Source organism: Anser cygnoides, chromosome 1 (genome assembly GCF_040182565.1).
Source record: "Anser cygnoides isolate HZ-2024a breed goose chromosome 1, Taihu_goose_T2T_genome, whole genome shotgun sequence".
Taxonomy (NCBI): domain Eukaryota; kingdom Metazoa; phylum Chordata; class Aves; order Anseriformes; family Anatidae; genus Anser; species Anser cygnoides.
The window spans coordinates 40,139,631-40,155,800 of record NC_089873.1 but is presented as its reverse complement, the minus strand read 5'-3'; the positions used below and the strand labels follow the sequence as shown (position 1 = coordinate 40,155,800).

Sequence of the window (16,170 nt, the reverse complement as noted above, 5' to 3'; positions counted from 1 at the left end):
TTCTACATTTTCTCATCAAAGTTCCTGTAAAATTTCTGTCCCTGTGTTTGAGAAATTTTCACACTGGGTAACTTTTTTTTTGTTGTTGTTATAAAGCAATACAGATGTTCTAGGAGCTCACAGTTAAGGAAGAACGAGTTTTGAATATCAGGAAAGAGAATTTGAAATGTATTTTTTTTATGAAATGTCAAACCAGATATTCATGACCTTCAGGTAATGTATGCATAGTATTTGCATTGCCAAGCAGATGTGTAGTTATTTGGAGCTTTTGTGCAGTTTCGCCAACTACTTCAACTGCTGTTTTCTCTCACCACTCTGTTTTTCAGGTATAACTTTAATTTGCTTGTATACCAGACTCATTGTGCCAAATGTAGGTCTACAGAAATGGAGGACACAGTATACAACAGGAAGCATTACAGAAGGAAAGATGCCCTATCCCCCAAAAATGCTTCAGAGAAGGCTGGTTTTACTCCTTTACTCTAAGATCCTGTTTTGTTATCTTGTTGCCTTCACAGAAATGAGTCGTTAAGCAAATGGATGCACACAGATCCATCGTCCCTTCACACATCTATTCCCAGAGCATTTTAAAACATTAGGCAACAAGGTACGAAGTTCCTCCTGGACAAACTGAAGGAATCTGTAGAGGAAAATCTTCTCACTTTAAGAAATAGTAAAAAATATCTAAATAAAAAGTTGCTTTCATATGTGACTGGAATACTGAGGCAACTTCCAGACACAACTGGCAAAGGTCACCATCAATGAGAATATTTTTCAGGTACTCTAACATTTGCATGCCTAAACCATACCATCCTGAAAGTGATGAGGGTCAGTGATCTAAGCACTGAAGGGACCAAACATGTTTTGCAGGTACACCAAAACTTACTTATCAGTTTGTGCTCCAAGTAACTGCATATTGCAAACAACTTTAAAAGAAGGGCAGTAAATTCAAGACAACAGAACATTTGAAAAGTGATCTCTCAATAAGGATACCCCCAAATATATGGCTACTTGCGTTGCCACTGAACTGCCCACATTAACTATATTTCCTGATGAAGTGCACATCCCTGTTTCAACAGGGTTGCCCTTCAGTGAGTCCTGGCCTTGATCTTCCTCCTGTATGGGAGGCAGAAGTTGTCAAAAAGATTCTTTCTCATTTTTACTGATGACAAAGTGGTTATTAATTCAAAATTATATGAAATTCAGCAAGTTCACTGAAGTTTCTTTCAGGAACTAAAGCTTCATCTAAACCCTGAACTCAGGAGATTTGAACTCACATGACCCAAAAGCTCTCATAATAATGTAATTTCGGCTGCTTTCTCAAGATGAGCAGATAATGACATGAAGAAAGAAGAGACACTGACATTCTCCAAACCTGTACTCAATCTCTTGAATAAATGTTTCATCTAAATGTTGATATTCATTTATGTCTGATCTCTAAATGTTAAGAGTTTAACTATTTAAAGCTAAGAATTCAATATAGTAATGCATCTTGCCAGGGCATAAAAAGAGAAACTGTATTAAGAAAGATAATTTGGAGATGGAAATATATTTTATTATTTATAAGTAAAATTTAGCATAAGGATTTCAAAACTGATGAACTTAAAAAGGACTAGTAATGAGCAACCAGGTCTTCCAGCTTACAGGTCTTCCAGCTTACCTTTACATACCTCTTCTTTCTTGCCAAAGTTAATTATACATGAGATTCTAGTTAATTTTACATTGAAAGCTTCCCCCATAGTTGAGTTAAAACAGAAAATCATACAAGAATTGACTTCAGTGAGCATTTACTAGGGGAAAAAAACACTCCATGTGGTATTAATTAAAGGTTTACTTCTTACAGGCACTAGGAGCCTTTAACAAAAAAAAAAAAAAAAGAGAGAGAGAGAGAGAGAGGAGAGAGAGAGATGAAAGTAGTTTTAAAAAAGGAGTCTGAATCTCTCTCAATGCTGAGCCAGCATGATATTTATGTTGGGTTAGAAGGATCAAGCAGGCTACAGCTCAGGTCTGAAATGCCAAAATAATAATGAAATAAATCAAAAATGCCCATGTCTTAAGTCTACTTCAAAACCTATAAAGATTTTCTGGGTTTTCTGTAAGTCAAATGATGCCTAAAAAATTTTGTGGAAGGAGACAAACACTTTAGGAGGGAACGTTAATCAAACTAAATTAAAGATAAGCATGTGTTTAATGGCAGTATTCACTTTGATTCTTTCAATCCTGTCAATGAGAAAGATAGGTAATTAAGATCATTTATAAAGGATTTGGGCAGAGCGTTGCGTGATGTTCAAAGTACTTACTGTAATGAAGTTTAGTTAAATTGTTTTCTATTAACTTTCTAGGCACAGGTAATTTCTTGCAGCACATATTTTTAAAACAGAAATGTTGATAAGCAACAGCACTATTTTCAGCTGCCCACAGTAATGGCAGCATCATCTAGAGTGTGGAACATGTTAGTGTGAAGGAAACGTGATTCACTCTAAGATAGGTGAAGGATGTCCTTCCAGGTAAACAAAAAGTTTTACTCCAAATAAATAATCACAGTTGTTTAATACTAAGAAAATTTCTGGCAAATATGACGATCCTTGTATGTAAAAGTAGTAAGCACACATCAAAGTGGGAGATCTTATTCCAGAACTTCAATTCATAGAGAAGGCAGTGGAGTCAAAGTAACCACAAGTGTACTACACCTTGACTCATCCAATAAAGTTGTCACCAAAGCCAACATTTATATAATAAAGAAAATGGAGAAGACAGCTAGGTTCTGTGAAATGCTTTCTCAGCATCAAGCAGGGTACTGACTGCTAAAGAATTTGACACTCGTTTGATGGATGAAAGGGAAAATTACATGTCAGTAATTCCTGCTGTCATACTCCTCAATACCTACCCCAATACCAGAGACGTTCAAGGGCAAACATGATGGTTCCTTCTACCAGAAAATAAGGAGGCAAAAGAACAATCAATAAATTCATGGAATCAATAAATTCAAGGAAGGAATTCCTTCCTTTAGAGAGCCACATACGAAGGAGTTCAGGATAATGTCAGAAACAGCCAGAGAGGATGATAGAATATTTAGGCGCAATCGGGTCTCTGAAAGGAGAAAGGTAGATGAGAAGACAGGGTGGATGAGAAAAGACAGGGCTATGAAGAGAAAATAAGCAGTACGTAGTTTTCCACTTTAGTTTTCTCTTTTCTCTGATCCTAAAACAAGCAGCAGAACCTTCTATGGAGGTGACATTACCTTGTTGTATCATTCATAAGATCTAACACCTCAAGAACTCACATCCAGCTGCTGTTCATTTTTGATGGCATGGAGAGACAACCAAAAAGTTGCATGGTATGCCTCTAACAAAGAAATCTCATCTCTTTCTAAGTCATGAAACAGCAACAGCCAAGGTATTCACAAACAAATAACCATTTTGAATACACAAGATTAAGCAATATTCTCTGATCTCTGGGGAGAACAGTTTGCAGTGCCAGATTTCTTTTTAAAATAGTCTTGACAACAACAAAAACAAACAAAAAAAAAACCCACAAACCACAATGGTTTAAACTTCAAAGACCTTGAAGAATGAGATTTTGGAATAAGATTTTGAAACAGTCCAGAGTAAGAATTTCAAAAACATTTAATTTGGGGGATAGGCAATGCAAAAGGCTGAAATGGGAAGCATGGTGAATTCATTACTACTGCAAATGTCTCATGACCATGCAGTAGGGGACATAATTCTTAAAAATCAAAGTCAGCTTCACCTTCAGGAAGTAAAAGGTAATATGCAGGGACTTACTTTTTAGCTGAGGGAAGGGAGACTTTCTAACTTTGATCTGAATTAACTTAATTTAAAAAAGGACACTAAGACCAGTGGTGGGACCATCAAGGGTCTCAGCACAGAAAGCTAACCTTCCTGTTTTGAAATCAGCAAAACTTTTCCCACTTCCTCAGGGGAATTCTCATATACCTTACAGTAACTGCAACAGAAGCCTCTGTCAGAATGATTCTGTTCATTCTTCATACCGTTCACCCAACATTTCAACAGGAGGATCCAGGGCATAAGGATGGAGAGAGTTTATTGAGGACTGGACTTCCCTTCTCATTAAGATCATGTAGCCTGATGAAGTATGTAAATGCCTTGTGGACAACACAAGAAATTCTAAACCTCCTGGGAGGTTGAGTGAAGTGTAACAGCTCATGCTCCATGGCAGTTTGGGCAATCTTACTACCTATCCATCTTTCCTGGGGTGTGGAGCTTATAAAACATTTGAGGAAAAACTGATAATCAAGAACTTTAGAAAAGGATAAAGTGTTTACGCAAGCTAAAGAACCTAGAGAAAAGATACCAAGACTGTGGATGCCAAATAAGATGCACCCTGAAAAAAAAAAGAAAAAAAAAAAAAAAAGGAGTTTTAATGGTAAAAGCTTATGTGCCTGTGGCCTATAAGCACTGAGCAAGTTAGGTAGGAAGTTGGAGAGAGATCAGTTTGATTCAGATATATCCATATTGCCCAAGTTGCATTTCTAAACAAAAGTTCTTTTTTCAGGAATTGACTTTCAGTCTTTAGCGTCTACACTTGTCCAAAAGAAAATGTGACAAATATTCTTTAAGAAACTGAAAAGAAAGTGAATTTGATATTTTAATCCATGGGCTTCTTGAGGAAAATTTCAGGGGTAAAATTTCAAGACTACAAGATAAAGAACTTAACAGTTTAACTTTCCTCATTCTTCAGAAAGAAAGAGGATTTGGCATATTACTCTTGTTTTTCCTGATGCAAAAAGCTCTGTGATCGTACATCACAGCATCTTTTATTTTTATTTCACAGGTATGAATAACTGCCAACAAAACACATACAGAATGCTGGAATATTGTTCTGTTAAAACATCATTATAGAAAATAAGTTTTGTAGTTTTTGTTTTTGTAACTGATTCATGAAGCTTGTACTGTATCCTTTTTTTAAAATAACTAAGTTGTTTGCAACAGCTTTTCTTCTTATAAAGGCTCACTTTTTATTTGTTCAACTTTATAAATGTCAGTATGATCTAAACAGCAAATGCACTTTATACCAATAACAAAAATATGCAGCAAGCCAAATTCCAGTAACAGTAGGTTTTGCTTCCTCTTCTTACAATCTCTGTAGTAAGGTTAAAACATTGACTTCTACTGTAGTCTGCAAAAAAATACATCATGTTTAAATGATTAACTCATCAAGTGTTCCATCTTGTCACTATTTTTCTTATTATTTAAATATGTCAGTATGGTTATTTTGATTGCAAAGGCCAAAGTTTATGTCTACCTTCTTTTTGATTTAGGGAAAAAATTGACAGGTGAGTATTTCTCCAGGCACAGCAATATTAACATAGCCAATTCTAATTTATGCAGCACATGTGTCTAATTTCTGAGTTCAAACTATTCGTTTTGCCTGTATTCTGCTAAGACTTAAGGATTTCACATGATGGGTGTGTCATTTGCATAACAGTGAATGTTATATTCATTCCACAGAAATCTCAAGCAAATATTCTACATTCCAAATGACTTCTAAAACAAAGTTATTCTGCATTTGTTAAGCTGGTTATGTGAAGAACAAATGACAGATGATCTGAAGATAAAATTCAGTGTATAAACGTTGTCATCTATGACATTTCACTATGCTAAAATCATACAGGCCTGCCTTATTTCATTGCATTTATAATTAGAATGATTACATTTTAATTCAGGATGTGTTTTTCATAAAGATGAAGAGAATGGGTTTTAATACAGCCAAAGCCAGGTGAAGCCAATATGTTTACCTATACAAGACAAATGTCAGTTCAAATAAAGATTTATTTTTCTATTTCATAATGCAATTATAAACCTAAATTGACATCTAGAAGAAGAAAAAATACTACAATGGATTCAACCTTCACAGAAGAATAGTAAGCAAAATAACCTGTATACAACAATAAGAGTAAACTTAGGAAGAGAACAGAATACTGTAAATATATATATATATATATATGTTCGATTTCATAGTATGTTTTAGCCTAACATCTCTTTCTCATTTTTGTTGTGTTCATGGACTAAATTCAATATTCTGTCCATTTTCAAAAATGGTCCATGTTAAATCATAACTGCTTTAATCCAAAATGTTTTTCAGCAGAGAGACAGTAGTTATTTTAACACTGGCTTGTGATAGACATAACCTTATTTCTTTTGTAATAAATTGCAGATTACACTTTTGGAATGCTGTCAAATTATTTCACACCTTGTGATTTTGCTTTATTGGACATCTGATACTTTCATGCATCATTTGGTATTTTTCAGCAGTCCCCGTCTATAACAGAAGCAGGAGTATAACAGGAGAGAAACCTTTCTGTGGAGTTTCAAAATTAATGAAATAAAAAAAACATACCATGTTCCATCCTGGGTAGAGGTAGTCTGTCCCGACAAATTCAAAATAGTGAGCAAAACCCTCTTTCAACCACACATCCTCCCACCAAACTGGAGTCACAAGGTCACCAAACCACTGCAAAGAAAGTTCAGTTAAAAAAACCTTTAGAAAATCATGTTTGCACATATTTTATTTATACAGAGCAGATTCTTCACGAGTTTTAATTTATACCACCCATTGAAACTCACCAAATCTTTTTTCATATAATAATGAACTAAGCCTTTTTACAGAATGCACATAAGTTACTTAAGTAAAATATTAGAAAAGAGCTAGCAGGGGAAAAGAAGCATTGCAGAGAGTATTCACAGCATTAATTTAGTTTTCTAAAGTATTCTCATCTCAGTTTAAGGAACATAGACAATGGAGAGAAAAATGCTTCTACCTCAGGTAAGCTGATTCATCACCTGGAAACTTCACTATTTATACTGCAAACCTTTAAAACCTGGGAACACAACCTCCCTATCCCAGACCTAAATTTTAGCATTTCTTCCTCTACAAGGCCTGCCTACCTGCTAAGATTTACAATATTACTGATGTTCAATGGCCAGTTTCCTAAGAAAGGCTGTTTTATGCAATCATGCCATCTCTCTCAGCTGCCTCAAAGCAGGCACTTGATGCCACCTAAAAGTGCTCCAGGTTATGTGAGGTGCCCACAACAGACCTAGGAAATTTCATACAGGGTTTACTGCCCTGCAGCTTGCATGTGCAGGCTTTCTTAATAGCAACCAGAGATGCAGGGTACCTAAAATAGTAACCAAAAGAATCATACCCAAGCTGACTGCCAGTCACATTCCCCCTCGTAACTCTTGAACTTCCTGACTGACTTCAACTCAATTTAGAGAAAAGGACAGAGATCTCCAAGATAACTAAACTCCTACAAAACTACATGAAGATCAGCAGCTGAAAAGAGAAGGACCTAAAATGAGGGCAAGGCAAGAACCTAGCCATTAGATACTCCGCTCAGTAGCAGTTAACAGGGCAAACAGCTGGGGTGTAGCCATAAACCCGTCACAGCAGAGGACATGAGGTAAAAACCCTTATAGGGATTTTAGACAGAGTTGGGATCATCACTGGAATGAGGACAAAAGTTCACGGGTAATCAGGCTTCCCCAACTCCACTGCTCACGGACCACCCTGTCCAAATGACTGGAATGGCCCTGGGCAACCTGGACTATCTTAACATGAGTGGTAAGAGTAGAAACACATTATTATGAAAACTTATTTCATAGTCTCTGTAGAATCTTTTTTTTTTATTTCCCAGAAACCAAACATTGTTTCAGAAAAAAAAATCTCTACTTTTTTTTTTAATGTAAATAAAGAGAGATTAATTCACAATCAAGAGATAATTTTGAGCTCTCATGGAGTTGTAAACTCTGAAAAATAAACAGAAAGGGATCAGCAAATAAGTATTCCAGGGGGAGAGAGACATGTCAGAGCACAGGCGCTGCTGTTGACACTAATGAGAGTGGAGAATGAAGAACCATGGAGTTGGCCAAGTAAGCAGGTTCCTTTTATGATGATTGGCATATTCAAAGGCTTTGTCTGGGATCTCAATGAAAGGTCTTGCTTCTGTGCACATCTTTGTTGAGGGAGAATAGCGCCCAGGGAGGATCAATGACACAACTAAGATCCTTTGTGAAAACAGGAGCTCCAGAGAACAGACTACAGAAACTGAGATTATCAGATTGCCACACAATGTTCAGTAAATAGGATTTGAAGGAAAAATGAAGCGAAACACGAAAATGAATGTCTGTGACAAGCAATTGAAGAATTTAGGGAGAGAAGATGGGGTTGACAAAAGTCGTATTCACATGGCAAGTGAAACTAAACTTAATGGACACTAGAACATAATCTAGATGAAGGCTATCAAATTAACCCTCTACAGGACCAAAAGAGATAGAGCCTGATTCTAAGACCATTTACTCGAAAAGATAAAGAACTACTGGAAATGCATTCATATACATATAATGCACTTCCCACAAATTGAAAAGCTAGAGTAACATACTACCAGAGTAATACGAAAGTGCTATTTATACTAGAATAGGTTGGCTAAATAATTTCTAATGATAAACAGGCTAAACACCATATCACAGTGTTTATTTCTTGAATTACAAGAGGACTGCTGAACAAATATGAAACCAGTAACAGTCAGGGTATGCTTGCAGGTATTCAGAGAGAGATTTAAAAAATAAAAGTTACAAAGTTCACAATACACATTCTTGTAACTCAAAATAATTAATATAATTATTTTTAAAAAATAAAACAGTGAATTATGTTAGATTAAAATACATCTGATTTAAGCAGGAACATAGCTGTTCCTGCTTCTTAGCTGAGAAGTGGAAAATATTAATTTTGTTGTATTCACAATTTATGATGCCACAACAGAGGATTTCTTATATTCCTCTATGAGTTGACTATATTTATTTAGTAATGACACAATTAAAAGTTTTCATTTAACCATCCATCTAAAAGAAAAAAATATTTTACAGGTATTAAAACAGCATATGATATCAATGTGAAAATGTAGGGAATTTTTCTAAATAGTCCTGAATACTATTGTATTTCAGAGTTGGAGCAGAACCGGAGACTGCAATTAATGAAGCCAAATTTTCAACCAGAAATGCTCTATTATCTTCCTAGGTGTTACACGTCTGAAAGGAAAACACGAAATTAAGTCTTTCATTTAAGTAATTGCTTATTTATTTATTTGTGTATTTGAAGAGGGACGCTATTTGCCCTGAGTGAAGATTATTATTTTTTTTCATTTTGGAAAGAAAAATGAATTTAAATGTATTGATTAAATAAATTGCTCGTTTCCCTCAGATAATGTGTTCATCCTGACACACAGAAAGCTCTTATCCTCATTACAGACACACAGAAAAGGTATTCCTTCCTATATTCTTTCTTTACAGATTATTAAAAAAAATGTGGTTTAGGAATTTTTACCTTTCCCTCTGCATTCATGTGTGTTTAACGTAGATTTTGTGCTCAGGTGGGAGAACTAACAAAAACATCATTCAAATGACTCTTTCTTCAAAGGCTGTAGGTGGAGCTGATCTGTGATATGCAAATAAAATGGATTGCTACTTTAACAGAATTATTTTAATAAATTATGGTAATTATTTGGAGCTATTAACTTATGATGCTATAAATACGTGTGTATCGACTAATATCTCATTTGTGTTCTGGGGCTTGGACGGAAAGCTTTTATGCTGAAACACTCTTTTTGCCAATTATTAATTTTTAATTAAATATATGAAATTGTCTAAAAGAACACTCAAGCTGTAATATCAAGCATTAATAACCTAAAAATTACTAAACTAAAACTATCTGTGTAACTTTAATAGATCCTTCCTAGAACATGTTCCTAAAATAACAATCTAGTCAAGCATTACAAAGTCACCTGTGAAGAAATCAGGCATAAAATTCTGTCTTATGTGCTTTGTACCTGTATTTTGACAACAACAGAATTTCTCTGTTCTTCTGTGATGCTGTCTTCTCTGTTTGAACACTGCAGTCCACCACTAAAAGCACTCAAGCACTGATGCCCAACAGGTTTGAGAATACCGATTTTACAGTCACATCTAAAACTAACAATCCCAATTCTTAACATTCATCCAATTCTTCTAATCTTGGGTACACCACTGGTAAAACATTTGCTGTGTTACCCTAAGCAACAAGGGTCTCATATAGGAGAGTTAGGTACTACACTCAGATATGTGCTGTATGTCTCCAAGTTATGGGTTTAAAATCAGGGGGCACTCTGTGATGAAACAGGCAATGATACAGTTTTTTTAAAAGGGAAAAAATGTATTTTAGTGGAGTTCCCGTTGCTCTTGAATTTAAAAATAAATAAATAAAAAGTAAAGCTGGGAATGAGGAATGTACTTTTCACTATGCCAGTAGTGATTTTGCTTAATCTCTGTCATTCAACATGTAAAAATGAATGAAGGGAAGGCATATTCCTGTGCCACCCCAAATTAGCAGACTGTGCTATGCACAGCAAACAAGGATAAAAATGAAGTGAATGATTAAGCAGCAGAGGCAAGACATCCTGAACCTAACGTGGCCTCAGATCAATACACTTTCAGCTAAACTAATATCATTTATAGCTCCTTCTCTATGTCAGCCAGACTTAAAGTTTCCTTGAGAGGCTTATGAGTATGGTAAGATAAAAGCAGAAAACTGGCTAAATAAAGACAATACTGAGTTGGCAGTGTTGATGTTTTATGGCATGTGTTTTGGGAGGGTTTCTCCCCTTAAACTTTATTTGCATATGAATAATCCATATTCTCTGTGACTCAATTCTGCATCTAAAGAGTAGAAACAATATTTCTTCCACTTGAGTATTTTCTATCATGTCTGTTTATCCAGTATGGTACTAAAACAGAAACAGCAGCAACGTGCAAATACTACTAATTACATGAACAGCACTGGAATTAATATGAACAGGGACACCATGTAAAACTTCTCATTTGCACTTCTAAGATCACTTAAGAGCACAGAGCTACCCTAAAATAAACTCCAAAATGGTTTTCATCCACTTCAATATCCTCTGATATTTCCAGAACAATGTAAAAAAGGCTCAGTGAGAATCCGTTTCAATGAGAATCAGATAAACTTGGCAAGTTACTGATGTGATAACTGTCCACATCTAAAGTATAAATCACTTTGGAAAGAGAAGAAATTATTAAAGCAGTGCAAAGAATAATTGGAAGTAATTGAATGACTTCAGAAAAACTACAACTTAAGCTGAAAGCAAGGAAAAAGTTATTGACCACCAAATATAATCAGCCATAGAAAAGGTTCTGAGAGAAGTGTCAGAAACCCTGCAATCAGGAACGCTGAACCCAGCACTAGAAAAACACACTACATGGAAGAAGGTAATTCTACCAGGAGCTGGGACTTGATGACCTAATATGTGTTTTCCACACCTGATTCCCAAGGCACTGTGATTTTTCTGGCTGAATGGTGCACTACTCTATTGTACTGCACAATAAAGAGCATATAACAAAATAAGATGTTCGCAGTGTGAACAAACCAGCAATAACTATCAATAAAAATGTCATGTTTTAGTTGAGGACTTAATATTCATCTACAGATTTAATGTGAAACATGAATATGAACCAAACATTATTATTTCCAGGTTCATCTACCAGAACTCCATTACAAAGGCTCCCTTTTATATGGTACTTTTCATTTGCAGCAAGTGTTAAGAATTTGCATTGCCTTTTAAAGAATACTGTGTAAAGTCACAGATGTAAGCCATGCTGATTACACAGTAGGATTTCATTCGTTTTAACCTGAAGGCTATGATTATGCCTGTTATGAGTGCAAAAAAGGGTTTCCTGGCCCTCTAGCAAATTTCTTCAATAAAATTTGCCTTCAACTCAATATTACTAGACACTTATAATGCATTTAGTTGGAGATAAGAAGATGGAAGAATTGTAAATTATAATAATATGAGTTTATTACGAAGTTTTCTTATTGATACAAAGATTTCTGTACATATGAAGACTCAATTATCCGTGAGTGAACAGAGGGTTAATAACAAATGTTAAAAAAAATAAAGAAGAAGAAAGTATGTGTATATGTGATGGAAGACGGGTAAGATGAGTAAGACTAACAAATTGATTTCAGCCAAAACATTTTTTGACATGAACATGAAACTCGGCGTGAATCTGCTGTAGTTCTGCAATAAATCATTTTCTACAGTTATCAATGTGTATAGTCTACACAGCGCACTCTGAAGCACAGAATATAGTGGTACAGAAGATAGGCAAGTTGTTCATTGCTACTAATTTTCTTTTTCATCCCCATTCTGACTCCTCCTACTTTCTTCATTCTAGTGAGGTATCTTACAGGTCCCAGTATTATTTAGACTACAATCACAGCAAAAGTTGCAGCTGCCTGTGCAAATGAATTTTCAGCTTGGAAAAGTAAAGCATGGTTTCTGATATTAATACCAAATATCTGAACACCTATAATACCTGATGACATAGCTCATGTACAATGACCATGGTGACATCCAGCAGGTATGATATAGAAGAAATGCTTGGATCTAGCAGTATCCTTTGTTCCACGAAAACACTCAGTCCCCAGTTCTCCATAGCAGCATATGGATGTTTAGGCACAGCTAACAGATCTGGAAATAGAGAAAATATATGTTAACAGCTACTGTGCTGAAGAGCTATTGTAGGTAAGGCCATAAACTATAATTAGAAAACATTTTAAATAACATATATGTAAAAACAGAACTGTTAATTTCAGCTAACAGTATTATTTATGAAACATTAATAAAATTGTTATTTTTGTTCTTACTATCTGTTCAAACATATGTAATGATTACTACATTACTGCTGTAACACAGTATTTAGTATTTCTAATTGAAGTTCTCCAGACAGAATCTGGCTTATTTTAAAATACCTGGGTATTTTGAGTTTGACACTACTTCTTATGTTTACTCTACCATAATCAATGCAGTAACACAGACTTTTACCAAAAGTATTGTTTATCTTTTCATTAGAGTGACTCCTTTATGAACATCATACAAGTCAAACCGTATGTAAGGATAACATCAAGGGGAACACTGAAGAAATGCTGTTTCATAACAGTCAGAAAGATGGCAAACTGTTCAGAACCACCAGTTCTTGCAAAACAAGGAATCTTTCAGTATGCAATATTGCTAGCACACATCCTCTGAGGATGGGACTGCCGACGACCACCTCTCAGGCTCTACAGGCTGGAACCATGGTGATACATGCAAACTTGGAAGTATTACTTCAGCCTAACATTCAAAAAGTGATAAAATATTACTTTTTAGAAGTTGGGAAGCAGATGGGAGGTCCTTCACCTTATTAAAAAATAAAAAATAAAAGAGTGGTGGGGAATTGCTCTCAGTGCCAAGAGGTTCAAACAAGACAATATTCCAATGCCTAGCCACATGCTAGAAAAATCTTACTGAAAAAGGCTAAGAAGGAATTCAAATTGACCATCAGCCTGGAGATAAATCTGAACTTACAGTAAATACACACATAAGGAATAAACAAATATGCAGTGCTACTCCACGGCAAAATACCTGAAAGAGACTAGAAACAGCTTGTATGTCTGTAAGAAGCCCAGAGCAACCCATGTACAAATCAGCCAGAATTCTGGAAGCTATAATGTCACATCAGCATGGTGCTCCTTTCAGTTGAACTAATTAGCCTGGCCTCTTAATTAATTAGCCTGGATGTTGCACTCCTTTCATTTGGCTACACTGCTTCAAAGCTAGTTCATTCATAATTAACACAAGTAGATCTAGGTGGTGCTTCACTGTGCGGGATGAATGGTCGCTGGGTTGACTTCTCCACCTGAAGAAGAAAAATTCTGACCTGTTTATAAGCAGCAATTCTATTACAGCAGACACATCTCCTAACTGTCTGTTTGGGCTTGCTGATACATGTGGTAGAATTGGCTTGGAGAACAACCTGACAGCAGGAGCTCTCCTTCAGGATTCACAGGAAGTTGCCACTGAAATATCAGGAATAGATGCAGAACATGGCTATATTCCAGCACTCCCAAAAAGGGCCTGTTGCAAGAAGCAAAAAAAAAAGATAAAAAAAAAATCACAGCCCTCAAGTGGAGGCACAGAGAGATTTTAGCAGCTACTTCTAAATACAAGCAAACTGAAAATATCCCAACTGCAAACAGATACATACTACAAAGGGTAAAGAATAAATATGTTATATAAAGGCAGACATTAGAACAAGAGCCTAATTAAAGAAAGCAAAGCAAAAATTCAAAGCATGGTGCTCAAGATTAGACATGCCAGCAAATTCAAAATTACATGCTTTCCTTTTCTTCTTCAGTTCAAGCTTGAAACATACTAATTTTTTAGAATAACTGCAGTTTGTTGTAACTAACATGAAAAAATTCTGTCTGCTATACAAGGAAGGGATAAGGATAAAAAGAAGAGGACACAAAAGACACTGGATGAAATCACTGAAGTTAATGGTAAATTCTTCATTAATGTTAAACAGTGATCTCTCCCATTCTTACCTCTGGAGAAAAAAAAAAAAAAAGCCATAAGTTTTCCTAGAGTGATTAAACTTTCATTTAAAAAGCATCTTTAGAAGAATACAGAGAGTGACTAATCCACACCAACTAAGTTTTCAGCAATTCCCTCAAATCAGCAAACTGACACTGAAATAAAACTACCATGAAAGAAAAACTATTTCCTACTTTCACTGATCCTTTCATTTCCTTTTTCTCTTTTGCCTTTATTTTTAGTTTTTTGGTCTTTCTTGCCACTCGTAATAGACACATTTTGTTAGTGTCAGCCAGTAATAAACTGGAATAACTTTAACACCAGGAAACTAGGGTGAGCTCTCATACTACTCAGGAATGGAGTTTGCCTCCACCTAAACACCTTTATAGGCTAATTACAGACTGTCTTTCAGTATTTGTTTCATTGGTATTGGTCTGCTGGTTTAGATGGATGCTTTATAGCACTGACATATCTATAAAACCTTCCAATCTGATGGATGGCTAGCTGCCTTCCAGGTAGACAACAGCAGAGAAATATTCTAAATCACTTTCTTCCAGCACAGACCCGTTGATTTGCAAGCCTTGAAATTCCTCTCATGCATCAGCTAATGCACTATAATGCCAAAGAGGAGACTTTCTTAATCTCCAGAAACTGACAGATTGGACTCTGAACATTCTTGTTATTACAAAATGAGAAATCCTTTCCTTCTCATTGTTCATGTCTAAACTCAGAATCTCCAGTCTTAGTGTTAATTTAGAAACAAAATTCTTCAGTGGTTGATCTTGATTGCTCCCCAGATTTCTACCACTTTTAAACAAAATCCCAAACACACCTGGCTTTGTGATAAAAGACACAAGAACCTATAGTGTTATCTGGGGAGTCAAAATGTTCGATTTCAGAGGAATGATGTTTGATGTTCAAGCCTCAGCAAAAGAATTTTTATTTCTCTCTGTTTATTATACCATTAGAGAGCTGAGGAAGGTATCTGATGCTCCGGCAGGTTAAAGCCATTAAGGTTTTAGAGTAATTTTTGAGGACCAAGGTGCAAAAGGAGGGGGTGATAATGCATGTTTTGATAGAAATATCATTCACAACATTGTACTGCTCAAAAGCATTCTGCATTAGCTGCAAAAATGTGAACTACTGAATGTATAACAGCTTGTGTGCTTGCTGCATCCAATTACTCTGCACACTATTTAATTAAATTCTTTGTAAAGCACTTGTGAATGTTTGATTATGTAGATATTGCTGGGGAAATAGAAGTGCTTGTTATTGCTTGCAGAGAATAATATCCTCATATATCATAAAACCGTTACTTGAGATTTCCTGATACAGCAGTGCAGAGAGTTCCTATGTACCACTGGAATAATAGAGGGTTTCCACCTCTTGGCCTTCACAGAGACTAAATTCATGACTATGAAGTAAAAACTATACAGCTAAAATAAAATCACCAGAAAAGCCATCAAAACAAAAAGGTGTTGGAACTTGAAACTAATATACAATACTGATAAAATTATTCAAATATATTTGGATGTTTCTGAAATCTGTTCCTCTGCGAATCTCATTTTTCAACATTTCAGGTTTAAAAAAAACTGTACATAGCTCAACAGCTTCTTTTACTTCCAAACATTTAATTAAGGAATCATAACTATGTGAGCTTACATCAAAATATAATTGCCTGACATTATTAGCGAGTATCATCATAGTGCAAAACAGAAATTAGC

The 16,170-nt window shown here is 35.4% G+C and overlaps 1 protein-coding gene across 3 annotated transcripts in view; it reads right to left on the bottom strand.

Moving 5' to 3' along the window:
- Positions 1–16,170, bottom strand: part of TRHDE (thyrotropin releasing hormone degrading enzyme) — a 211,060-nt gene that overhangs the window by 114,137 nt on the left and 80,753 nt on the right. For all 3 annotated transcript variants that reach the window (XM_066993097.1, XM_066993102.1, XM_013197875.3), the window contains exons 4-5: positions 12,408–12,562; positions 6,379–6,492 (exon numbers count right to left, since the gene is read on the bottom strand). In XM_066993097.1, coding sequence (XP_066849198.1) covers positions 6,379–6,492; positions 12,408–12,562 — 269 coding nt within the window. The remainder of the gene's footprint in view (positions 1–6,378; positions 6,493–12,407; positions 12,563–16,170) is intronic.